The sequence below is a fragment of the Fusarium vanettenii genome, assembly GCF_000151355.1.
Source record: "Fusarium vanettenii 77-13-4 chromosome 6 genomic scaffold NECHAsca_20_chr6_4_0, whole genome shotgun sequence".
In the NCBI taxonomy this organism is placed as follows: Eukaryota; Fungi; Ascomycota; class Sordariomycetes; order Hypocreales; family Nectriaceae; genus Fusarium; species Fusarium vanettenii.
Genome location: NW_003315865.1, coordinates 1,541,020 through 1,565,980, shown reverse-complemented (window position 1 = coordinate 1,565,980; position 24,961 = coordinate 1,541,020). Strand labels below are relative to the sequence as shown.

General features: G+C 53.8%; 9 protein-coding genes across 9 annotated transcripts; 5 read left to right on the top strand and 4 right to left on the bottom strand.

Moving 5' to 3' along the window:
• Positions 1-3,666: 3,666 nt before the first annotated feature.
• NECHADRAFT_81864 (uncharacterized protein) lies at positions 3,667-4,595 on the top strand (the record flags this gene model as incomplete). Its single annotated transcript, XM_003045225.1, has 2 exons — positions 3,667-4,284; positions 4,371-4,595. The coding sequence occupies 2 exons, from the start codon at positions 3,667-3,669 to the stop codon at positions 4,593-4,595; spliced, it is 843 nt and encodes a 280-aa protein (XP_003045271.1).
• Positions 4,596-7,974: 3,379 nt separating this feature from the next.
• Positions 7,975-9,303, bottom strand: NECHADRAFT_43146 (uncharacterized protein; the record flags this gene model as incomplete). Its single annotated transcript, XM_003044822.1, has 1 exon — positions 7,975-9,303. One exon carries the CDS (start codon positions 9,301-9,303, stop codon positions 7,975-7,977), a length of 1,329 nt encoding a protein of 442 aa, XP_003044868.1.
• Positions 9,304-10,474: 1,171 nt separating this feature from the next.
• CHR2119 (transcription-coupled repair protein CSB/RAD26) lies at positions 10,475-13,969 on the top strand (the record flags this gene model as incomplete). Its single annotated transcript, XM_003045224.1, has 1 exon — positions 10,475-13,969. The coding sequence occupies one exon, from the start codon at positions 10,475-10,477 to the stop codon at positions 13,967-13,969; it is 3,495 nt and encodes a 1,164-aa protein (XP_003045270.1).
• A 214-nt stretch (positions 13,970-14,183) lies between these two features.
• NECHADRAFT_70400 (40S ribosomal protein S14) lies at positions 14,184-15,031 on the bottom strand (the record flags this gene model as incomplete). Its single annotated transcript, XM_003044821.1, has 4 exons — positions 14,184-14,535; positions 14,589-14,749; positions 14,836-14,908; positions 14,965-15,031. The coding sequence occupies 4 exons, from the start codon at positions 15,029-15,031 to the stop codon at positions 14,384-14,386; spliced, it is 453 nt and encodes a 150-aa protein (XP_003044867.1). The 3' UTR covers positions 14,184-14,383.
• A 786-nt stretch (positions 15,032-15,817) lies between these two features.
• NECHADRAFT_43942 (60S ribosomal protein L7) lies at positions 15,818-16,806 on the top strand (the record flags this gene model as incomplete). Its single annotated transcript, XM_003045223.1, has 2 exons — positions 15,818-16,009; positions 16,180-16,806. Coding segments are annotated over 2 exons (819 nt in total), but the record flags the coding sequence as incomplete, so codon positions are not given.
• A 362-nt stretch (positions 16,807-17,168) lies between these two features.
• NECHADRAFT_43837 (uncharacterized protein) lies at positions 17,169-17,952 on the bottom strand (the record flags this gene model as incomplete). Its single annotated transcript, XM_003044820.1, has 2 exons — positions 17,169-17,543; positions 17,593-17,952. The coding sequence occupies 2 exons, from the start codon at positions 17,950-17,952 to the stop codon at positions 17,169-17,171; spliced, it is 735 nt and encodes a 244-aa protein (XP_003044866.1).
• A 575-nt stretch (positions 17,953-18,527) lies between these two features.
• On the top strand, positions 18,528-21,471 carry NECHADRAFT_70394 (uncharacterized protein; the record flags this gene model as incomplete). Its single annotated transcript, XM_003045222.1, has 3 exons — positions 18,528-18,873; positions 18,938-19,911; positions 19,961-21,471. The coding sequence occupies 3 exons, from the start codon at positions 18,528-18,530 to the stop codon at positions 21,218-21,220; spliced, it is 2,580 nt and encodes an 859-aa protein (XP_003045268.1). The 3' UTR covers positions 21,221-21,471.
• Positions 21,472-22,523: 1,052 nt separating this feature from the next.
• On the top strand, positions 22,524-23,142 carry NECHADRAFT_94547 (uncharacterized protein; the record flags this gene model as incomplete). The annotated part of the gene is made up of 3 exons (XM_003045221.1): positions 22,524-22,565; positions 22,596-22,664; positions 22,711-23,142. 3 exons carry the CDS (start codon positions 22,524-22,526, stop codon positions 23,140-23,142), a joined length of 543 nt encoding a protein of 180 aa, XP_003045267.1.
• A 385-nt stretch (positions 23,143-23,527) lies between these two features.
• NECHADRAFT_81857 (uncharacterized protein) lies at positions 23,528-24,511 on the bottom strand (the record flags this gene model as incomplete). The annotated part of the gene is made up of 1 exon (XM_003044819.1): positions 23,528-24,511. One exon carries the CDS (start codon positions 24,509-24,511, stop codon positions 23,528-23,530), a length of 984 nt encoding a protein of 327 aa, XP_003044865.1.
• Positions 24,512-24,961: the final 450 nt, after the last annotated feature.

Below are 24,961 nucleotides of genomic sequence, written 5' to 3'. Positions count from 1 at the left end.
GTTTACTCTTGGCGGCGCGCGCTTGGGGCTTTTGACAATCTAGTGGTGCATGGATGGCCGATATGACGAGTGAGCATCGAGTTGGCGCAAACGGTGACGGCACCTCGGCTCTCCGGTGGAAGACGATCTCTGTGTTCTGTCGTATCGTAATGTTGGGCTTGCCGTTGGCTGAATCTGGGGAGCTTTCGGGTAGGGGTTAGGTAGGTCAACGGTGCGAGCTTCTAGAAATCGGCGATGAGATTGATGTACCGGTGTATTGAAGAAACCTAATCTTGATAATCTCGGGATATATTGTCTTGACATAGCTGAATATAGTGATGACCCCAATGTTGATATTGTTGATGGATGCTATTGCTGGGATTAGGTTGTCTTGATGGTGAATGTTGGTGTTTTGCCTCCACTTGCTGGCACTTGCTGGCACTTGCTGTTGGTTATCTCAGGCTCTTGCCCTGTTACTGCCTGTTCCCTCTTTCCCTCTTCTTTTCGTCCCCTTTTGGGGGTTTGGTCCTCGCTCCTTCCCATCTAGTATCTGTCAACTCAATTTCTGTCCATTCTCATCGACTTGCTCCTTCCCCCTGCTATGTCAACTCAACATGTGATGAACCTCCATCTCCCCTTTTCCCAACTTGGCCCATCTTCAACCTCCCTCCCCTTCTTCGCATTGTCCCTTTCCTGTAATCACTCAACTTTCAGCTCATCCGTCATCGCTTATCCTCCCTAAAACCTTCTAGAGGACCGACCGACCGCCCGCTCACGCCCGCTCATGCCCGTCTTGAATTACGAAATTGGCGTCACCCTCCACTGCCAGCCGGGGTCATGGCGCTAGTCGAGTCTGCCCTGGACGCGCTAGAAGGTCCTTCTAGAAGACCATCCCGACTCCTGGGCCAGGGCCCTGGAACCCGATTCCCCGTTGACGCTCATGACGATGATTGCAGCACCCGTGCCGCTTGGCTTGTCGCATGCCCGAGACAGCAATGCGTTTTACAGGAGGCTCCGCATATTCCAGGTACCTCATCCGGAGACAGGACCGTTTCCTGCCTTCACTTTATGCGTGTCCCTGGCCAACATGCGTTCGGAGCATGTCGAAACGCTCGCTTGAGCTGGGTGGTGCGCTGAGGAAACCGGCAAGCACATTCCGCGGGGGAGCCTGACCGAGTGGCATTAAGCATTGACGGGTGCAATCTTGGAGACCCCGAACAGAACGCCATCGCCCACTCAGTAGGGCTGCTCCGAGCACGCCGGCCGTGGATGGCGATTGGCGCCCGTGCCTTCTAGACGCTGTGATCTCGTTATCGTCCGTCTCCAGAACGGAAACGAGAAGCGCTCAAAGCCGTTGCGTCTAGAGCCGTTGAGCTTGGTCCTGGCTGGCTTCGGTTCCCATCATCTTGGATCCGCTTGTCCCTCACTCGGTACTCCATTGCAAGCATCTCGGCGCTGCCTCCTTTCGGACTCAATCACCTTTACCAGCAACTCCTTTCCACACTCACTCTGTCTGTCGCCGAGGGAGCTGTCATCGACTCATCTCGGCTTGCTCTCTGATGCGGATGCGGCTGCCGCCACCTTCAGCCCTTGGTCCCCTTTTGCTTGGATTCCAGAGGGTTGGTTCACAAGGTTGATTTTCCCGTCCCCGTCCCCGGCTAGTCCCCAAGGTCACGCACCCAGCTGTGCCCTGTCCAGGAGCTCAGCGGTCTAGCCCCGATTCTGGGCGACAGCCACTTCTACGCAATGTGATTGTTCTCTCGGTGGGGGCAACTTCCTTGCCTCAGCCACAGGCGACTGGGTTGTTGATCTACTGCGTCGAGGGCGACATCATGGCGTGCGTGCTCACTTAACCAATCTGGACCAGTCCCGGCTACCCGGCGTACTGACTTCTCATGGTTCCGCATGGGCATTTCCCTGCTTTTGCATCCAGATTTGTCAAGTGGCAGTTCCCGGCTTGTGGAGATGGCTCTCTTTGCGATCTAGCCTATGTGGTGGACTTGATCCCTGGTTGAGCCATCTAATATAGGAGACCCTGGATGTATTATATCCCCCCCGCTCCACAACGTTCAATGGTGGACCTCTCCTGTCCTGCAACGACCACCAGAACTTTTCGCTCCCTTGTTGCCACGCCATCAGCTCGGCACCCGCTCACTGTGGCTCTCCTCTGGTCTAGAAAGGCGGCGGAAAAACGGGCATTGGCTGTTTTGTTGTCATTGCTGCTCGTGGCCAGCTCAGTCACCCTCAGTCTGGTCTAGTCCCACGCTCTCAAGGCGAGGCGCGTTTCACCTTTGGCTCGTCCCCCAATAAGCGCGACCGCCCAGAGTCCTTCCATGTCGTCTGCTTCAACGCGGTCACCTTTGCCCAAATCTTTTTGTGTGCAGGGATCTCGTCATGGCAAATTACCATCTGGACAGGATAGCCCGCGTTCGTCGAGGGCGTTGCTACCGCATTACCTTGTCACCCTTGCTAGCCATGATGGATGTCAGGGGTGACTCTTGTTTCTATATCCGGCACCCTGGAGGCCATGGCATAAGATCGTCGAAATTGACTACCCTCCCAACCCTGGCCTGGGTTGGCAGGCAGTCTCCGCAACCCAGCAGAGGGCGGACGGGGGTTGCTCTCCTACGGGACTGAACAAAATCTTGAAGTGCTTAAACCTGCAGCATGAACAGAGAGGCAGACCCAGAGATCCACTCCCTCTGCTACCCTGCCTTAGCAACTCCGTCATCAGACGATAGAGAGCGGCCCTTGCCCTGGCAAGCGCTGCCAGGTTGCTAGCCCTTGTGTTAAATACGTTTATGACCCCGGGCCCGGGAGCTAGAAGAGAGATCTTGAAGAGGGGAACACTTCCGACTGCCCTACAAGTGGCGGTAGCGCTCATACAAAGACTAACATCACCACTTCGACTTACTCACTCTCTTTCTCGTGGATTCTCTTTTATCGATCGATCCTTGAGACGATTCGACACTGCCCTCTCTGTCCTGAACACAACACGTCCTTCCTTTGTGCCCTTGGCCCGAACACAAGGGCGTCGTCGATTTACATGCGCCTACAACACACTCTTTTGGCTCCTCTGGACTACTCTTCACCACTACGACATCATAACTTGAGCCTGAGCTCACCCCTCCAACACAGCCCTCCAGCGCCCACCACTACCGTCTCGCTCAACTACGGAAGCGGGAAAGCCCCCAACCCGTGCCAATCACTCAGACCCCGACAACGCATGTGGCAAGCTGACCAGCAGCCAATATCGCTGTCGACTTATAGCTTGACAACCGGATGCAAGTTGGAGAAGCCTGAGCCGACGGACACGACCCCGCAACGTATTGCCCTCAGATAAACGATTCCTCTCTCTCCGCGCCGCAGCCCGCAAGGGCTTCATCCTGTCAAATTCTTTCCATCCAGAGCCCGGCGGCCGTCCAGAGCGGTTCGCTCTGGCGGACCTCATGTATCGGAGGCACGCTGGCGGGCACTTATCGAGTAGGGGACTACAATGTGGACTACTCTGGCCAGGACTCACAACAAGGAGACAGCCAGCATCAGCACGCATATGATCCGTCGATTCACCAACGTCCCCGACACCAGCAGCATCGGGCCTCCATTCATCACCCCGGAGGCCCGGCTGCTGGTATTCATGGCGCCTCGGATCCGCACCACGCCAACCCTCACGTCCAGCACGCAGCCATGGCTCAACATCACCAACAGCACCCTTCACCTCAGATGGTGATGGACCCATCCCAGATGGGCCATCATCGTCTTGGGCCACCTCAGTTTGGAGCACCGGGTCAAGTCATGGCGCCCATGTACCAGGCCATGTCGACTCCGACGCCGCCAAATCACCCCGGCTCCAGCAAGCGTCCACGGCCAAGTGAACTCGACCTCTCTGTTGCAGGCCTGGGAGACTTGGAGCACTCAGACCTCAGCGGCATGCAACAGACCCCCCTGGGCGCGGCATACGCCCAAGCTGCCGCTGCCGCCGTGTCCCAACCGCCGCCGATACATCACCACCATCACCTCCCTGACTCAGGACCCCCTTCAAAGATGATGCGTCGCGACGACGGGGGAGGAGGAGCTCCAAGCGTCGTGGGTCAAGCAGGGATGCCTGCCCCGGCACCTCGTCCTCGAGGACCAAAACTAAAATTCACGCCCGAGGATGACCAGCTGTTGATCGAACTCAAGGAGAACAAGAACCTCACATGGAAGCAAATTGCGGATTTCTTCCCTGGGCGCTCTTCTGGGACGTTACAGGTGCGGTATTGTACCAAGCTCAAGGCCAAGACTACAAACTGGACAGAAGAGACGGTAAGTGAAGCCCCTGTTGCTACTAAACTAGTAGACTGCCATCCATACCGTTATTTGCCGGGATATCGTACTAACTCTTACCGTAGGACCAAAAACTTCGAACCGCACTCCAGGACTACGAGAACGAGAAATGGAGAATCGTAGCTAACAAGGTTGGCACCGGATTCACTCCCGCGGCGTGCCGGGAGAGAGCCGAACAACTCGTATCTGGAGACACTACGACTCTGGCAACTCTTTCACAGTCACTATCACCTGTTGTTGCCTCGGTTCCCGAACCTGGAGACTCAATATACTCGCAGCAACTTCAGTGATGCCAGAAACCGTTCGATCTAGGAGGACGAAGGGCGAAATCAACGGAACGACAACATACACCGCCCCCCTAAACGACACTCTTTTCAAACACACACACACACACACATCAATTTGCAACGGAACCGCGGAGCCTCGAATACACTCACTTACCTCCCGGAACCGCATTCGACCATTGTTTTTACCCTCGTTGTCCCGTTGGATAACCTGACATCACCATCACTTTGAACGGAACATCTTTTTAGAGACGACAGCCTGAACACACGGGTCAGACCGGACCAGGACAGAAGAGCACATTCTACGACTTGATTTCTTTTTCTTATCTCTGTACTATTCTCTCAATCCCATGTTTGCAGGTCGCATCATTATTTTTTCACGTTTGGATCCTGACCTCTTTTCCCCATTACCCCTTTCACACTAATTCTGTATTTCACTTCCCGATTTCCACCTTCTAGAAATTGCCTTGTACTCTATGCTTGCAGCTGAACGTCTATGATCTCCTATGTCACTTTACGAAAACTATAGACTTGGGAACCCCGGAAAAGGAGAGAGAATTACTTACATGCACCTAATGCTCCCCATCCTTCAGCCAGGGGAACCGTCCAATCGCTTGGGATTATTTGTGGCTGATCACATTTTCTCATTTCATCTATTTTACTATTATTACTTTTTGCTTTCTTTTTACCGTTGAGACCGGGATGACACAGGTCTCTACGGGTTTTGGTTGGACATGACAGGACTTTTCTTGTTTGGAGGGTTGTACTAAGATTGGTGTACTACATTTTGGAGATTGGCGAAGGCAGGGGCACGTCTGCTATTACTTGACGAGAGGAAAAGGAAAGGAAAGGAAAAGCTGGGAGAGGTCAGAGGGAGCAGTAAGCAGGCGCTGACAGGGAGGGACAGAGACACGAGGCGTCGTCTCTTGGAGTATAGCACAGCACAGCACAGCACCGACCTTGGGTGGACTTGGAGAAAAGCGGGCTAGATCAGACAGGAAGAGGATCTGCTGGATCATCACTGAAATCACGCCATGAGGCTCCTGTTGAGTTTCATGCCAGCGGCACTACGATAGCGAAAAAATGGATCCCTATACCTTCTGCGTTTTGGCCCTATAGTTGAGGTTGAGAATTGCGATATACGCCCGCCTGTCCTCAAGACGCGTCCAAAGTTCCTCGGGTCTGAAGAGCTGCCTGAGCTAGCAAACTAACTAACAACCTAACCCCCCGGCCGCTTTGCTTCACCGGATCACTCTCCACATTTGACCTGGAGGCAAAAGGTAACGTTTATGCTCTAACAGTTGACAGCGAAGCACCCATCCCCATCCCCTGCCACTCCGCGCTTCGTCCCCCCCCCCCTTGGACTTGGGCTTGGGCCCTTGGGATATAAGAGCTACGGTAAACGGTGATATAGGGAGGGCGGGACCTTGCCACGTAGGTACAGTACGGTACAGTACAGCAGCCGGCGGCCCGATCGCCGTAGTTACCGACTGGTGGAAGCTCCCACTGGCGCCTGTTTGTTTCGTCGCCGAGCGGATCGAACCGATGAAACGAGTATAGACGGCCTCTTTCCTCTGTGTCACCCCGGGGCTTTGAACGTCTTTGAGCCTTGACTCCGAGAAGCCTCGTGATACCTTGACGGTGGTCTAAGAAGGCGAGCGAGCGAGACAAGAAAAACAAAAGGCCCGATCTCACTCTTCTCGTCTCTCTCCCGAGTCTCCTTGTCAGTCTATTCTGCTTGGTTGGTCGGCTGGACTTGGAGCGCCCCGCAGGACGATGGGCTATCACATCGCATGGCATGGCATGGCATGCGACTCGCAGGGCGCTAAAGGGAAGAAGGGGGGGTAGGAAGGGCACTTGGTGAGAGAGACAGAGTCAGAGCCTAGAACATTCGAGGACGGTGAGTGTGAAGGGGGACTCAAAACAACTCCTTGCGGTGAGCCACGCGTGTTTCATGGTGACGTGGTTACGGTGAAGAAAGAAGGGAGGCTGGAGAAAGCTGCGAGGAGCAAGGCGACTGACTGGGTGATGATGCAAGATGGGCATCATGTCTGGGTCCCATCGAGCATCTGTTGAGCATTCCGGGGAGTGTCACGTCGGGAGGAGCCTGACAAGGGAGGGTTTGAGAGGTGGTCCGGTAGAAGCAGGCGATGGATGATGGCATGGGGAAAGGGACATGGACATGACATGGCCTGCTAGCCTGGCATGGCATGGCAGCATGTGTGTGTGTCTGCGTGTGTGTCTGTGTGTGTGCATCGGGGAGCAAGCAAGCCGACAAGAAGGTTAGCCCGTTGAAACATGTCGTGAGAAATCTCCGACGCGCAGTTTCTAAGCGAAGGGCCGTGGGTGGTTGGTGGTCTTGTCTCTGCTCCAGACCAAACCCAGCCCGATCTGTCAGAATCAAGGTTGAAACTGGATCGTACGGCCTGTCTCGCGTCCCCGTCTCCGTCCCCGTCCCCATCCCATCCCCGGGGGTAACGGGTACCGTACGGTACATAGAGTAGCGATGTGTGTCTCGGGCAGGCAAGACGGGGCAACGAGGGAGGGAGACAGAGCAGAGAGCTTCGTCATGGATTTGTCACCTCACACCTCACCTCACTGGCCGGCGGCTGGCAAGGCAGCAAAGGCTTTTTTTTTTCCTTCTCCTCTCGTCAACAAGATCCCTGGGGCTATAATGGCCGGGTCCCGAGGTAGCATCGGCCGCCCTCTTTTGAGGAGGAGAGGCGCGCGACACCGGGCTTTGGTGGTGATGCAGTGCGACGCTGTTTCTTTGGGTATGGGTCAAGATGGGAAACAAGCCCCTTGCCGGTTTTTTTTTTTGCCCCACGGGACAAGAAAGAAGTAAAGGGCCCCTAAAACGAATGTTTCGTTTGGCTGGCGGTTGCCAGGGCATTCGATTTGTGGTGGCTAGCGCGAGTCGATACTCGCCTGTCTTATGGCCTATATCACGGATGTTATAAGTGTTGCTCGCACCTCCACACCCCCTGGCAACGAAAGCCGGAAGGTTGTCGAAACGGACAGGGACAAAAGGCAAACGAAACAAAACACGCCACTTGCGGGAATTGCCAAGATGGGGCCTTGTCCAAAGCCAAGTTTCCTTCGGCGGTACGAGGTTCGGTTTCCCAAAGGGGACGCGAGTGAGCCCTCGACGATGACAAGAAGGGAACAGTAGAGTAGCGTCGTCGTCGAGGTTGGTCCGGAGTCGATCGTGGCTAACCCTAGTCAAAACTAGTTCTAGGTCAAGGTCTGTCCTTGAAAGGCCTGTTCTCCCTCTCTCAGACCCCATGGCCCATGCTTTCCTATCGCGGAGGGGAGGAGGATTTGGGATTGATCTTAACTTGTGATAGGGTATCCTCCGAGATCGCTCATTTATTCTCCTTCTTGACTATTTTCTGGCGCCTGCGCCGGAACCGTTGAGACGCGCTCCGAGACGATCCACATCCAGGGTCTGGCCTCCCTCAACTAGGTCCACCATTGCACGATGACCTGCCACGTCCAAGCTCCCGTCCAGGAAGGCAGCTGTCTCAACTAGCCAGCCGTTGAAGTCCCTGATCTCGGTTGATCTGCCGGAGCGCACGTCTTGCAGCATGGAGCTGGTGTTGTCCTTCACCTTGTGACCCACTCGGTACACCATCTCCTTCAAGTGTGGCTGAGAGAATCTCTCATGCAGGCTGCTTGGAGACAGGTCAAGTCTCGTGTCTGCCTGCGTTGCTGCTGTCTCATCCTGGTTGGACGACTGTCCAATGATTTCTGCACTGCTTTCGTGAGCAACGAGAAGCTGCAGAACGTGGCTTGCCTCGCTTAGTAGTTGATCGATGATGGTTGCGATAACTCCATCAGGCTCTGTGAATAGAGCACCATTCTTGCACCCTAGAATGGCCGTCAAAGGGTTGATGATGGCATTTACGACCAGCTTCTCCAACTGTAGAATCCAGAGCTCTCCTCTAGACACTGATCTGGCGTTGAGGTGAGGTGCCTCGAGTGTCTGCTTTATCAAGTATGCACTTTGCCCACTCGATGACTCATTCGGGAGAACGGACCCAACTGTGACGTCCGCCTGAGAAGCGTGCAGACTTCTGAACGGTCCCTGAGAGGTAACCCCGTGTGTTGTCACGCAGGCCAAGAAGTTGGGTGCGTCGCCAACTGGGAATCGATGGTTGGCATAAGCCGGCCCATGAGGTGGCCAGAGTTTGGACATTCCATTCTGAGCAAAGGCGACGGTGCTGTTTCGATCCAGATATCCTCGAACCCGATCAACTTGTGGCAGTGCCGCAGAGGCTTTGGTGGTGATGATTAGGTTCTTCAGCTTTCCGCCTTGAGCAACCTCGCTGACTGGACCAGTTTCTGGCTTGGACTCTGTCCACCACTCAATGTCAAAGTCCTTGTTTCTCTCTAGTGTGCCTGAGCGCAACAACTCGATGCCTTGACCTTGCATCCATTGTGTCAGAAGCTCCTTTCTGTGCACAACGAGCGTTATAGGAGGCCTTTCGGGTGCTTGTGCCAGAGAGCTTGCGAAAAGTCGACCTAGGTTGCCAATTCCTAGGACATATATGCGCTGTTCCGAGTCACCAGAGACACCTGAGGTCGAACCGCTTGAAGAAGCACCAAGGCTGGAATCATGATTGAGATTTGAAGGCTTCCAGGCAAACAACTTTGGGGGTAGACCTGAGTCATTGTGGAAGGCTTCGAGCCATGGTGGGCTTTGGGAGTACATCCTGGTTGACGAGAGCTGGATTGGCCGTTGATAGCTAGGCGACTTGACACGATGGAATATGTTTGATCCAATTGGAAGAGGTCTCATGTCTGGTAACGCTATAAAGCGAGCGTATCGTCTTCGCGGTATAATGTTGTACCAAGGAGGCTCGGATGACCCCCTGGGTGACTGATGCGGTGAGGAGGGCCGAAAAGTGCTTACGGTGAAGGATTGAACACTAGGAGTTGATTCAGAGTGAAAATTTAGTGGAGATGATAAGGTAGGCCGTGAAAGTCGAAACGAATGCCGTGTGATATTGGCATCGTACTTCAGGTGAGGTTGGAAATGAGGCTGGTGATCTGAGATGAATGCTGGGGCTGTGGAGTTGGTAGCACAGTGTCAATGAGTGTGATTGGATCAATAAATACACTGTATCAGCTCGGAAGCAGGCATTAAGCGGGTGCGGAATGCGGATGAGGCAGCCATGGACACATTGAAAGGGCAACTACTTATGTGTTTGGTATTTGAAATATGGAATAACCTTGAAACTCTCTGATACTTGAGTATATAGAACTGCATAGTTTTACTTGAATGGCCATCCACTTCGCCTCCTTTGCCTGTCGGAATTTGGAAAGCTTCATGAGAGAGGTACCTCTTCCCGAATCCCGAACGCTAGGTGTTAGATTAGAAATCCACACCCGCCTGGTGCCTGGAAATTTCGAGTGCACCAATCAGCGCGCGCGTGTCATCTAAATTCCTCCGGCCGAGTCGCACTCAACTCCTGTGCGTCATTGCGATAGTGAACAATGGCTTCAACTTGACATATTCACAACTCAGTGTTGCGTCTATACGCTTGAAAATTTGTCCTTTTCCTTTTTATCTGCCTCTTGAGGCTGCGGTTCTAGAGATCATCCTGCGGGGAAGAGCCACATGGTGCCTAACGGTGTCAACATCAAGAGCAACACTCACCATCTCGTTCACGCTCTGCCTCCAACAAGCCCTTTCCTCTTTTTTTGCCACATACACTCGCCATCTTCCCACCTAAGAAGATGCCAATAATCTGACCGTGACTCACTGTTCACGCTCATCCCTCTGTTTCCGGGAGTGAACCGATCTGCTCCTCTCATCACTTTCCTTTCTAGTGCATCTGCGCCTGCATTGTTCTCCTGCCCGCCGACAACCGCCTTTCATCATGGCACCAGAAGATGCAAACTCAGAAAACCAAGCGGTTGATCGAGCCGCACTTCGTGATCTAATGCTCGCCGCCGCGCAAGCAGGTGCTTCCCAAGATGACATCGAGGAACAGCCCACGACAGAGGGCCTGAACGAGGAAGATGCGCTTCGGAACCTGACCGGTGCTGTCCGAGATCAGAATGAACTTGAACGAGACATCACTCTCCAAGCCAACGCTGCGTTGATGGAAGCCGATGACAAAAAGGACCAGAACCGTATCGACAAGCTGCAAGCAACCAAACATCGGCTTCAACTTCAGTTGGACAAGGAGAAGAAGCGCCTCGAGAAAGTAGGCACAAACATTTACCAGTCCCGAAATATCCAGAAGGAAATTGCCAAGCTAGACGACGAGATTCAACAAGTCAGCAGCGACATTTCGGATTTCCAAGCACGTATCGAGAAGCGACACCAGGAGAACCCAGCCGAGGATTCGAAGCACGCCAAATCCAAGAAGCTTCCAGGCGAAAGCAATCGTGAATTTCTCATCCGAACTGGAAAGATTACACCTTTCGCCAAAATTGGTGGACCACGACCATCCGACATTGAGGGACAGCTTGCGGATACAATCTTGGATGCAGAGGAACAGGCTGAGGCAGAGCAGTTGGACGAGGAGTTCGAAGGACCTACGTCTCACCAGCGCCTTAGGCGTCCTGGCTTTGTTGACGAGTTCGAGCTTGAAGCGACTAAGCCGGCAACCAAGCTAGAGACCACTGCAGTTGAGACTGAGTTTTCCCTCCGACCGAGGAAGAAGAGACGTGTCCAGAGGGATCGAAGCCCATCAGCCGATTTTGAGCCTGAAGGAACCCCTGATTCCGAATCAGGCGACGACGGTGTTTGGCAGCAAGGAACAGAGGATGATCTCGTTCGGGAACAACGCCGCACGGCCAAGGCCAAAGCTAAACTCGTCGAGGAAACCGAGATTGATCTTAGCAAGATTGACGATGGCAACGCAGCGCACTACAAGAAGAGGTTGAATCATTGGGTCGTCCGAAGGAGTCGCGCTAGACGAGCACGCAGACAAGGAACTGAGGCTGGTGGCGACGCCGAACAGAGCGACGAGGAAGAAGAAGAATGGTTCAAGCCGGCTCCAGACTTTCCAGATCACCATTTTGGGGACGGACTCAAACTCCCTGGAGATATTCATCCATCCCTTTTCGGATACCAGAAGACTGGCGTCCAATGGCTTGCGGAACTCTACAAGCAACACGTTGGAGGCATCGTGGGTGACGAGATGGGACTGGGCAAGACTGTGCAACTGATCGCATTTCTCGCGGCTCTTCACTACAGCAAAAAGCTCACACGCCCTGTCATTGTTGTTGCTCCAGCTACGCTTCTACGACAGTGGGTAAGCGAATTTCATCGTTGGTGGCCACCCCTTCGCGTGGCAATCCTCCACGCTTCTGGTAGCGGCATGATGGACCCCAAAGTCGAGGACGAGGCCGATTTAGATCATTTCAAGCCTCTTGCGACCAAATCAGAGAAGGCTGCAAGAAGGATTGTCAACGGAGTTGTCAAGAATGGCCATGTTCTGGTAACGACCTATGCCGGCCTTCAGACATACGCAGACACTCTACTGCCGGTTCACTGGGACTATGCCGTTCTTGATGAAGGACACAAGATTCGTAATCCGAATGCTGAGATCACAGTCACCTGCAAAGAACTCAACACCCCTAACCGTGTCATCCTTTCAGGAACACCCGTTCAAAACAATCTGACAGAGCTATGGTCTTTGTTTGACTTCATCTACCCTATGCGCCTGGGAACGCTTGTCAATTTCAGAACACAGTTCGAGATCCCAATTCGACAAGGCGGTTATGCCAATGCCTCCAACTTGCAAGTCATGACTGCAGAGAAATGCGCCGAGGCCCTGAAGGAGACCATCAGCGAGTACCTGCTCCAGCGCTTGAAAGTCGACGTTGCTGCTGATCTTCCTGAGAAGACGGAGCAGGTCTTGTTTTGCAAGCTGACAGACGGGCAACGTAAAGCTTATGAGACATTTCTCAAATCCGATGAGGTCTCGTCCATCTTGTCCCGAACACGACAATCGCTTTATGGGATCGATATTCTCCGCAAGATCTGCAATCACCCCGACCTGCTGGACAAGAGTCTTGGAAGCAAACCTGGATACGACTTTGGCAACCCTAAGCTTTCCGCCAAACTCCAACTGACCAAAGACTTGCTACAAAAGGTCATGATTCCCAACGGCCACAAGACTCTTCTGTTTTCCCAAGGAAAACAAATGCTCAACATTATTGAGAAGTGCATCAGGGAATGCGACATCAGCTACGTTCGAATGGATGGCGAAACTCCCGTTGATCAACGTCAACCCATGATTGACAAGTTCAACGAAGATCCAAACATCCACGTGTTCCTCATGACAACGAGAACCGGAGGACTGGGAACGAATTTGACTGGCGCCGACCGGATCATCATCTTCGACCCAGACTGGAACCCGTCGACTGATCTCCAGGCCAGAGAAAGAGCATGGAGGCTGGGCCAGAAGAAGCCAGTCAAGATCTACCGTTTGATGACTGAGGGAACGATCGAAGAGAAGATTTACCATCGTCAGATCTTCAAGCAGTTCATGACCAACAAGGTGCTGAAGGATCCAAAGCAGCGAAGCAGCTATGATCTGTCGGATCTCTACGATCTCTTCAGTTTCAACCCAGTGGGAGAGGCGGGAGCTCAACGAAGTGAAGTCTTCAAAGGGGCTGAAGTTGACTTGGCTAATGCTGATGGAGGAGAGGGCGGAGACCAGAACGTACAACCCATCAGCAGCATTGGACGTGACACCAACGACGCTGAGGGTAGAGAACTCCAGCAGATGGATCTGGTGGCTGCGATGGAGGAGTTCAAAGAAGACAAGACTGCTCATGATGAGAAGCGCATGCTGGAGGGCATCTTCGCAAAGTCTGTCAACAGCGCCTACGATCATGAACAAATCGTCAATGGGCCCCAGAAAGCCAAGGCGGACATGTCTGTCCTTCGACATGAGGCGAACCAAGTTGCCCGCCAAGCCGCAGCACACCTTCGTCAGGCTGGTTTAGAGGCACGCAGAGTCCCGATCGGTACTGTGACATGGACCGGAGAGGTTGGACAGGCTGGTCGGCCAGGGGGTAACCGTCGGCGTGGGGGACCTGGCTCGACAGGCATTATTAGTAACCTGGCTGATCGTCAAGGTCTCGACGGTGGCAGTGGAAGCAGCTCACGATCTGGTACCCCAGGCTCAGATCGGAATCTCAAAGCCAAAGATTTCGTGGCGATGATCAAAACCTTCATCAATCGTCATAATGGCCGAGTTCCCAGCAAGATGCTGGTGGACCATTTCAACCCGTACTGTCCAGGCAAGAAACAAAGCGACGAGTTCAAGGCTGCCCTGGACAGAGTTGCCGTACTCAACAAGTCTGGCGGCGCGGGCAGAGGAATCTGGACATTGAAACCGGGAGTGAAGTGATGGAGAGGAGGTTGAGCTGAGGATGAAATCCTGAAGGGGCATCATGAATTGGCTGATTGCTTGGCGAGGCGTTCGGATACTACAAGATCACATATAATAGATACCGCAGCTTGACAAATTCATATGCTTTTTTTTCTTCTTGCTCATCATCATGGCCAACGAGAAACTATGTCCATGTTGCATCATAAATCAAAGTCTCACGAAGGAGAGTTGGTCTGACAAGGAGGATGATTCATAGGCCTTCTTCGGGCGAATTCATAACTGTCTACTGCGTCCTAACCCATAACCGGACAAGGCATAGCAGGATAGACTGGAGACCAGGCGCATTGGCCGTTCTCCTCGTGATTCTCAACGCCACAGAGAAACCAGATAGCGAATCTCCTGTCCGATCCAAGCCACCCAATTGTGAGCAGCTCAGAGACGGCGACCACGGCGACCACCCTTTCTGCGGGTAGAGTCGGAAGGAGTGGGAGTGACGTCCTCAATGCGGCCGATCTTCATGCCAGCACGAGCCAGAGCGCGGAGAGCGGACTGGGCACCGGGACCGGGGGTCTTGGTACCGTTACCTGGAGGGGTGAATTAGCAAGAGTCTGATGTGCTTGGACAAGTCAGAACTTACCACCAGTGGCACGGATCTTGATGTGAAGAGCGTTGATGCCAAGCTCCTTGCAGCGGGCAGCGACGTCCTGAGCAGCCAACATGGCAGCGTAGGGGGAGGACTCGTCGCGATCGGCCTTGACCTTCATACCACCAGTAACACGGCAGATGGTCTCACGGCCACTGGAATCACCCAAGTTAGCCACAATGAACCGTACAATTTTTCATAGCCGCAACCAGCTCTCTTCCTTATTCATGGGTTGACGAACCTCAGATCGGTGACGTGGACGAAGGTATCGTTGAAGGAGGCGAAGATACGGGCGACACCGAAGACGAGCTCGCCTGCGCAAAAACAGTTAGTCTTTTCGTTGCTTGTTCGGTTCGACGTGGGCGCATACCATCGCGGACGGAGGGGCCCAGGGAGATGTTCTCCTGGGGAGCACGGGCGACCTTCTTGGGGGGCATTTTGAAAATGGGCGACTTCTGGTTACTCGTCACTTGGCGGTTGAGAATGAGGTTCTCCAAACTGATTTCTCGCGAGGTGCCAGTTTGGTGGTGGTGGATTTGCCCGCTCGAGCGGTGGGGTGCGGCAGAAAACCTCGCGCAAATTATGGTGGGCGGGGAAAAAAAAGGTCCAAGCCCTAGCAGGGAATAATATTTTTTTTTTCGCAGGCGAGGGGATCCACTCATTGTAATTCCCCCCCAGAAAAAGAGCTTCCCCTTCTTCTCTTCTTTCTACAGCCTCCCCAACCGACAACCACTAACCGACCATCTCAACAGCCGTCGCCGACAAAATGGGTGCTACGTATGTGCTTCCTCCCTGAAGACGTGGACGATATGGGCAGATGCCCCGGTCTCCCGAGTTCTCCTTCGCTTGCGGATTAATCGTGGTCCTCTCGCTGGAAAGCCGCGATCCTCGTTCGAGTTTCGCTGGCCTGCCAGCTCGATCTTTCTCGGGTTTCTCCCTCAATTGCCCAGGTCTGGAACATGGCTTGTGTGTTGAGAGATGTTGCTTGGGGTGTTGGAGATGAAGATGCAAACTCTTCGCTCCTAAAATCATTGTCACTGGATGCTTGTGGTCTGCTGAAACATGCACTGCAATCCCATTCCTTGACTACTTCTTTCGGACATCCTGTCTGAAGTGTTGTCGGATGAGCGGCTACGAGATGGCACCGCCTGTAGACACAATGTGTCAAGGACCTCTCAGCTCACCGATCAAAATCATCTTTCGAGTTAGCCAAGGCGGAGAATGCTGCTTGCAACAGTTCTCGCACCGGCGCTCTGTTCCATACCACACCTGTGGTATTCGGACTTCGAACTAATCTGATCAATAGCGTCCCTACCAACGACCAGATCCTGGTCCCCGAGACCCTTCTCAAGAAGCGCAAGTCTCAGGAGAAGGCCCGCGCTGAGCGCACCGACGCCATCCAGAAGCAGAAGGCTGTGAGTACTACTCTCTTATCTTCCCTGGCATATGATGGAAAACATACATACATCAACTAGACACAGTCGATGCTGTTGATAGTTAACCTTCTTTCGGGTCTGACAATGCCTGACTGAAACACATGATTTCTGCACACTCGTCAAAGATCTGTGACTGACAAGTCAAATAGGCCAACAAGGAGAAGCGTGGCGTCATCTTCAAGCGTGCTGAGAAGTACGTCAAGGAGTACCGCGATGCTGAGCGTGAGAAGATCCGCCTCCACCGCGTTGCCAAGAGCGAGGACTCTGCCTACATCCCCGCTGAGGCCAACCTCATCTTCGTCGTCCGCATCAAGGGTATCAACAAGATGCCCCCCAAGCCCCGCAAGATCCTCCAGCTCCTCCGTCTCCTCCAGATCAACAACGGTGTCTTCATCAAGGTCACCAAGGCCACCACCGAGATGCTCAAGGTCGTCGAGCCCTGGATCGCCTACGGTTACCCCAACCTGAAGACCGTCAAGGAGCTCGTCTACAAGCGTGGCTACGGAAAGGTCAACAAGCAGCGCATTGCCCTTACCGACAACGCCATTGTTGAGGAGTCCCTCGGCAAGTACGGCATTGTCTGCGTTGAGGATCTCATCCACGAGATCTACACCGTCGGCCCCAACTTCAAGCAGGCCTCCAACTTCCTCTGGCCCTTCAAGCTCTCCAACCCCAACGGTGGCTTCCGCCCCCGCAAGTTCAAGCACTTCATTGAGGGTGGTGACCTTGGCAACCGTGAGGAGGCCATCAACGCCCTCGTCCGCCAGATGAACTAAGATGGTTATTCTCGGAAAATGGTTAAATGGGAATGGTTGTTAGGACCTTAACGGATTCAAAAAAGATTTGCATGGCTGCTCGGCGTTCATATCACGACAGGGATTTGGCAATTGATACCTTGATGAATGACACCCGAGATTTCAAACATTCGTGATGACCCTGATGGCCAAGTGATGTGAATTGTGACTGCTGTACCGATCTGCCTTGTCCCTGTGAGTTTCCGTGAGTCCCTGAGAAGGGCGACCTCGGAAGGATCTTGTTTGAAGAGGGGTATTAATAATCCTAGTCTACATGTGGAGAACAATTGTCTATGTCTATGTCATCCGGCTCTGTAACCTCCATGTCCAAACCTGTTGGGAGTTTACATCTTGATGTCGAAGCTTGTGCCACACCCACAACTGCTAGTAGCAAATGGGTTATCGACAATCTTGAATTGAGAGCCGATCAGCTCCGTTGTAAAGTCCACCTTGCTGCCCTTGAGGAGATCGAGAGATGGCTCATCGAGCACGACCTTCGGACCGTCCTCCGAAGCTGTGGCCGGGTCTGCGTCCTCTGGGATGTATTGGAAGATGGTATCGTCTTCGTTGACGATGTTTGACCATTCCGGGGTGTCCTTTGGCGGTAGAGTTATGAGACTCATGAGGTATTGGAAGCCGTGGCAGCCGCCGCTTTCGACTTGGATTCGTAGTGCGAGGTTCGGGTTGCCGTCCTTTTCCATAATCTTGTTGAGGCGCTTCTCAATGTTAGTCTGGGTCGGCGAGAGGGGTTTCCATGACATAACATACCTTGGCAGCCCGTTCAGTAATTTCCAGCATCATCTCTTTGCCATCCTCGTCTTCTTGCGGGTTCAAGATTGCTCGTGTTTGGTGTCGAGCGGCAGAAGTGGAAAACGCTCGTACAGCCCGAGCATGCAAGTTGGAACGCCAAAGCCACCTGGAATTATTGGAATTGCGTGTGTGGACATGTACTCTTGAAGCAGTGGTCGAAACCTCGGTGACTCGGAGCGGAGAGGGTGCGCATCGCGGGACGAGGAACTCGAGAGGTGTCGAGGACTGAGAAGCGGCGGCGGTGGAATAGCTGCGTCGTGCAAGCTGGATAAAAGATCTAGCAGCGGATGGCGCATTCGCGCAGTGAAGGGAAGCCATGACGACGGCTTGTAGAGAGTTGCAGGTCGAAGGTGGGTGCAGATGGTGGCGGTCGAGGTGATGGTAGTGGATGCTTGCTGAGAAATGCGAGAAGCCGAAGCACTCACTGGTTTGCCGGACCTCGAATTTCTTTGCTACGGAGCCGGGGACCGAAGAAGGGCACGCCGGTTCGACGAGGCAAGGTGCGGCCACCAGTTCGGGAAAGAAAAGTACGTACTTCGGTAGCCGATCGTATTCCGGCCACGGGCAAAAGGTCTGTCACAGGGCACCTTCAGTGACTCGTAGGCGCTGTAATGACCTGTAATGCCCTGAAGACTCACTGTCGCCCCCTATGACTCTGTAATGACTCGATCTCTGAGTTGTGGGCTGCGCTGACATAATCCATCTGATTTTTCCGCCCGCTTATCGATAGCAGAGAGGCTTGTGACTCGCGAGTCGCCGTATCGTTAAGCCCCGGTGCACGCCCCCACCTCCCACAATCAACAATTTTCGTTCCGTCGAAACAACCCCGCGCACGCACCTCGCGAACCTGACCCTCACCAGACAAGGCTCAGCGTCAAAGAAACTCGCCCAAAATGTCTCGATTCTTCCGCGGCGGCGACGACAGCTCCACCGACAGCTCCAGCGACGAGGAGGAGCTCTACTCCGAGGAGGAGGAAGAGGAGGAGGAGCAGGAGGACTCCCAGGAGGAATCCTCCCAAGAAGACAGCGACAGCGATGATTCCGACGAGGGCGGCGTGAAGAAGACGGGTGCCAGTGCTTTCCTGGTCGGACAATCCGACTCGGATAGTGACGAGAGCGATGACGAGCACCGAGGCAAGGTCAAGAGTGCCAAGGACAAGCGCCTGGACGAGCTGGAGGCATCCATCAAGCAGATCGAGAACGGCCAAAAGAACGGCGACTGGACCCTCATCTCTGCCGGTACGACCAGACGAGAAATCATCGAACCCATCTCGCAAACATGAATACTGACAGCAACATGCAGAATATGACAAGCTCAACCGCCAGGTTACCAAGCTGCCCGGCAGCAAACCTCCCAAGCCCTACATCCGAATTCTCGCTGAGCTCGAGGACTTTATGAATGAGTCACTGGCCAAGGCCAAGGTCACCCCCAAGAAGATGAACGCAACCCAGGCCCGAGCCCTCAACGCCGTCAAGCAAAAGATCAAGAAGACCAACAAGGAGTACCAGAGTCAGATTGACTCTTACCGAGAGGACAAGGATGGCTTCATGGAGTCATCCGAGGAGGAGGTTGTGGCTCCCGTCAAGGCCAAGAAGGTCTCTCTCCAGGTTGAGGCTGCTCCTACCGAGGAGGCTGACGATGAGGGTTTTGCTACCGTCGGCAAGGGTGGCCGCACACTCCAGTACACTCCCGAGAGCATCTTCAAGCACCTTCGAACCATCATGGAGTCCCGAGGAAAGAAGAACACCGATCGTGCTGAGCAGATCAAGGTCATGGAGAAGCTGCACGAGATCGCCAACACCCCTTACCAGAAGATCCGCCTCCTCCTTACTCTTGTCTCTGCCCGATTCGACCTTAGCTCTAGTGGTGCTACTGCCATGCCTCTTGAGCACTGGAAGGCTGCCGAGAAGGAACTCTCGAGCCTCCTCCAGGTCCTCGAGGAGAACCGTGACTACGTTGTCGTTGAGAACGCCGAGGAGTGGGATGATGACGAGAAGCCCCCTACTCTGCAGGCTGGTGAGAAGCACATCAAGGTTCCCGGCAGCATCGTCTCTTACATTGAGCGACTTGACGATGAGCTCGTTCGCTCTCTCCAGAGCATCGACCCCCACACCTCCGAGTACATCGAGCGGTTGCAAGATGAGGGTGCCCTCTACAACATCATCTTCCGCGGCCTCCTCTACTATGAGTACATCCGAAAGGACGACTCCCTGGAAACTCCTCAAGATAGCGTGAACCGAATTGTTATGCGCCGATTGGAACACGTTTACTTCAAGGTATGTGAACTCGTTATCAATATTCGATTTGTTGCTGACTCTCCATTAGCCCGCCCAGGTTGTCAAGACTTTCGAGGAGAACTGCTGGAAGACTGTTGGCGACTCTGTGGAGTCTGTCATCACTCCCCGCGACCAGGCCCAGAACGCTGGCAACCTCGTCAATGTTCTCTGCAACTACCTGTTCAGCAACAGCGACGGTATTATCCGTGCCCGAGCCATGCTGTGCCAGGTTTACTTCCTCGCCCTTCACGGCGAGTACTACAAGGCCCGTGACATGATGTTGATGTCGCATCTGCAGGAGAACATCCCCAACTTTGACGTCCAGAGCCAGATCCTGTACAACCGAACTCTGGTCCAAGTTGGTCTCTGCGCTTTCCGCAAGGGTCTTGTCTATGATGCCCAGAACACTCTGCAAGAGATCTGCGGCAGCGGCCGTCAGAAGGAGTTGCTCGCCCAGGGTGTCATGATGCAGCGATACAACCAGGTGTCTCCCGAGCAGGAGCGCCTTGAGAAGCAGCGACAACTGCCCTTCCACATGCACATCAACCTTGAGCTCCTTGAGTGTGTCTACCTGACCTGCAGCATGCTCCTCGAGATTCCTCTGCTGGCCCAGACCGGTTCTTCACCGGATGTTAAGAAGAGAGTCATCAGCAAGACCTACCGCCGCATGCTCGAGTACCACGAGAGGCAAATCTTCACTGGTCCTCCCGAGAACACACGAGACCATGTGATGCAGGCGTCCAAGGCTCTGGCTGCTGGTGAGTGGAAGAAGTCAATCACCTTCATCCACAGCATCAAGATCTGGGACCTCATGCCGAGTGCCGAGGAGATCAAGACAATGCTCTCCAAGCAGATCCAGGAGGAGGGTCTGCGAACCTACCTCTTCACCTACGCACCCTTCTACGACACCCTCTCCATCGAGACCCTCAGCGCTATGTTTGAGCTCGATCTTACCAAGATTTCGGCCGTTGTTAGCAAGATGATCAGCCACGAGGAGCTTTCCGCCTCCCTCGACCAGGTCACCTCTACTATCATCTTCCGCAAGGGTGTCGAGCTCAGCCGTCTCCAGTCCCTGGCTCTTGCCCTGTCAGACAAGGCTAGCGCACTCATTGAGACTAACGAGCGAACTCTGGAGCAGCGAACACAGGGCACCTCAAACGCCTTTGAGCGACAAGGCGGCCGAGGCCGAGGAGGACGAAGGACGGGAGGACAGGGCAGAGGAGGAGCACGAACGGGCGGCAACACGCAGCGACAAGCTGGTGGAACGCAGTTCACGGGTGGCGCGCTGGGTGCGGCTGTCCGAGGTTAAGATGGGAAGAATGAACGAGATGAGGCGTCTTGATCGTTTGCATTTTGCATGGGATGGTTGCTTTTAATGAAAAGGGGCGAGGATGCGGGAGCACTCGCTACGTGTCATTAGGTCGAAACGGAATAAGGATCCATAGAACTCGTCAGTCTCATGCTTGTGCTATGTTGTGAAAAGTTGGCGGGACTATCGAACCATTTGAGATTGGGTGGAAGAGAGATAGTGTGTAGGCAACAATGCCATGAACTGAATGCATCGGGTTGGTGTGAGAGATGCTACTCTTATGAATGATGTTTCAAGCTGTGTAAGGCTGAGTGATGTGATACGAACTTGCCCATGGTTATGAGGTTGGCAATATCGGAGTTGTGAGTTGGGCCAGTCTCTTGGATGTAAAGAGTTGACTAGGTTTTGGTATCCTGTCACAACAAACAATAATAAACAATGGAAGGGATACTATAGACAAGCCACTCTATAAGATAATATTGACTCCGGTACTAATGTCTTTGTAGAAGTGGTTGGTAGAGGGATACCTGGATGTCAAGTGTGTAAAGGTGGCCATCCATAGCACTCCACCACAAACATAGCATGATTCCAGTTAGGGCCTATCAGCGGCTATAACAAAGCTTAAAGCAAGATAGGCGCGTTCTAATCATGTTAGAGTCGATCCTGACTTGGGAATGAAGAGCGAGACAGGGTCGGTCTTCTTGCCGAGGACTCGGAAATGCCACGCCGCTGCAGTATGTAGTGCACAGACGGCGAGATGTATAATCAAGTACCGGCAGCCTTACGAGTCAGAGAAATACTCTTTCAAGATCCAGATAGGAACTGGAATGCACCGTCCATCTAAAAGTCCCCGAACATGTGCATCTCGGACTTTGCCAAGCGCACCGAGACGAGCGCCCCGCGCGGCGACGACCCGGAGATTACTCAGTTGGCGCGCGGGTAGTCGGGCTCAGTCAGCTATTTCCAACCGCAATGGGCGGCTCCTGAGTGGCTCAAGGGGGCAAAGGGTCCGGGGAGATCACGGTTCTTTGAGAGGGAGAGCGTTGCGGAGTCTTGCCTTGGGTCCTTTTTAGTGAGATCCAGTCCCTGGGTCTCTTTTTTTCTCGAATTTTTTTCACTTCAAGTTAGGTCGGCAATGAGGCTAATGCTGCAGCGATATCGTGTAAGACCAAGCTACGAGAACATATTCAAAAAACAAACAGGACGACTAGCTACTTCTTTTGCTCTGTCAAATTTTGTTACACCAGCGAAGACGAGATTTATTGTACCTTCTTTGCCGTTACGAAGATATCACCAAGCTGCAATGTCGACATCAAACCCCACCCCCGAGGAGCCGATAAGGGCTGTTGAGGAAAAGACAGAGACTGTGGTAGAGGAGCTGCCGCCTCTGTCGGACCGGGACTTTAAGATTTATAACCGTCTTGCCGAGAAGATGGACTACTTTGTGAGACAAGTTGATAACATATTGAAATAACACTAACAACTCCTAGCATGACCACTTCCGCCGATCATGGAACCTCCTCTGGGGAGCATGCACAACCAACAAGCGGCCGCAGGGCATGTCGCTTAAGCAGTTCCTTCTTGAGGGCATCCAGTTTGCCGACCACCTCACGGTGCACCACGGCATCGAGGAGACGTACGTGTTTCCCGTGCTGGCCAAGAAGATGCCCGAGTTCCGCGGTGGGCGGGCCGAGCTCCTGCGCCAGCACAAGCAGATCCACGCTGGGCTTGATGTCTTTGCAGAATACCTGCGACAATGCAGGGCCGGCGAGGTCGACTTTGAGATGGACGTGCTTAAGGAAAAGATGGAGGGGTGGGGAGAGGTGTTGTGGAAGCATCTGGATGAGGAGGTCAAGACGCTGGGAGCGGAGAATATGAGGAGGTATTGGACAAAGGAGGAGATAATGAGGTTGCCCATGTGAGCAGGAGATGTGTCTAGAGGAGGGCATGTCTTGATGTTTTGGCTGCTCAACTCACAAGTACAAGAAAGCATAGGTTTATTCTACCGAGAAGGTATCTCTAAGCGCCCATTTATATATATAATACCCTCCATATGACCCCCAGTATCGCGTCATGATTCAATGGCGGCATGTGTCTTCGCCATTTTTCCAGATGAGAAGTTAACCGATCCCTTCGAGTGCTCTCTGTTGCTACCCCTGAAGCGCCGATGCCGACAATTTCCCCAGCTCCAGAAGTCAAGTCTAGTGCGGTGATCCTTCTCTTTCCTGGCACATCACCATGCCAGTACTTTATTCTCGCTGTACGTCCGTGATGCCACCATGTTATTTGCAAAATTCAACTGCCTGCTTAGGCAGTCTGGCGCCACAGGTTCTTGATGTTGACGGTCGCGGGCCAAGTCGCGAGAGCAGCAATAGCAAGCTCGGGGAGCAGACCGCCTTCGCTACTCCAATGAACCGACAGGGGAGCCCAGGGCAGGGTTCCCACAAAGTCGGCCTTCCAGTTGGTCTGCCACTCCTCCTCGGCGGCGACGTCTCCGGTGGGCGTCCTGCGCGCGCGTTCGACCAGCAAACGGAACAGCTCCAGGAAGACCCAGGCGCTCCACGAACGCGCGCCCCAGATGGCGAGCTTGCCACCCGTCTTTTGAGACAGGTTGGTCGCGCCCTTGGCGGTGAGCAGCCAGGTGGCCTCGCCAAAGTGGTATCCGATGAGGAGGGTGTACTGTATAAGCTCGATAATGGTGTTGAATCGGCTAGGAGGAGGCACCTTTTCGCCATTCTCATCAACCTTCTTGCCTCGAATGCGCAGGATGAGGTCTCTAAGTCCAAGGTATGTGGCAAAGATACCCCATAGACGGTTCATGGTGCGCCATTCGCCCAACATGTCGGTGAAACCCTGGATGCGCTTGGAGAGGTTGAGCGCAAGGGTGGCCAGCGGCGGCGCGGTCGCGGTGGACAGGACGACGGTGCTCGAGGGCGGCAGCTTGAAAGCCAGCTCGACCAGCTTACGGGCCGAGTGGCGGAGAGTAGTCCGGCCCAGGAGGTTCAGAAGGGCTCCGACGAGACGGGCAGAGTAGGTGGTGAAGAGCAGGACACAGTCGGTGCCGCCGCGCGTGCGGATGGCGCGATGGATATGGCGTATAACATCATCGATGGCCGAAGGCGTCGCGGCGAGGCGGTTGAGAGGGCTCGAGGCGGCGGTTTTGGGTGTTGTGGCTTTGCCGTTGGCCTTCTTCTCGACGGGGTCGGCTACCGGAGGTGCATCGGCGACAACGGGCTCCGCCGAAGGAATGGCGATGGCCTCGGCGGGGGACTCGACGGCGGTCTCTGTCATGGCGGCGGGTGGTTTGGAAAAGAGAAGCTCACGGTGAGCATCGAAGGTGAAGGGAAGTGAAAGGAGAGGAAGAAAGAAAAATGACACAATAGGGTTCAAGGAGGAATCAATGGCCTCATACAAAAAATAAATCGGTAATTGTTTCGACGGTAGCAGTGCTAGTGGTCCCAAGAACCTGGCTTGGTACAGTACTGTACATGCACTAACTTGTAGAGGTCGTGGGGGGTGGAGGGACCTGACCTCATCCGCTGATTGATAACTTAGTGGGAGAGCTTGCTGAGCTGATAAAAAAGATCGCAGAGGTGGCCGAGGCCGCACCGGTCCGTCCAGACTTTACGAGAGAGAAAAGCAGAAAAAGCCGCGCCGTGCCTCGGTAGGCTTGTGGATATGATTCGTTCAAGCGTGGGGTGCAAGGTCGGGAACGAGGAGAAAATGAGATGAGCCAGGGCA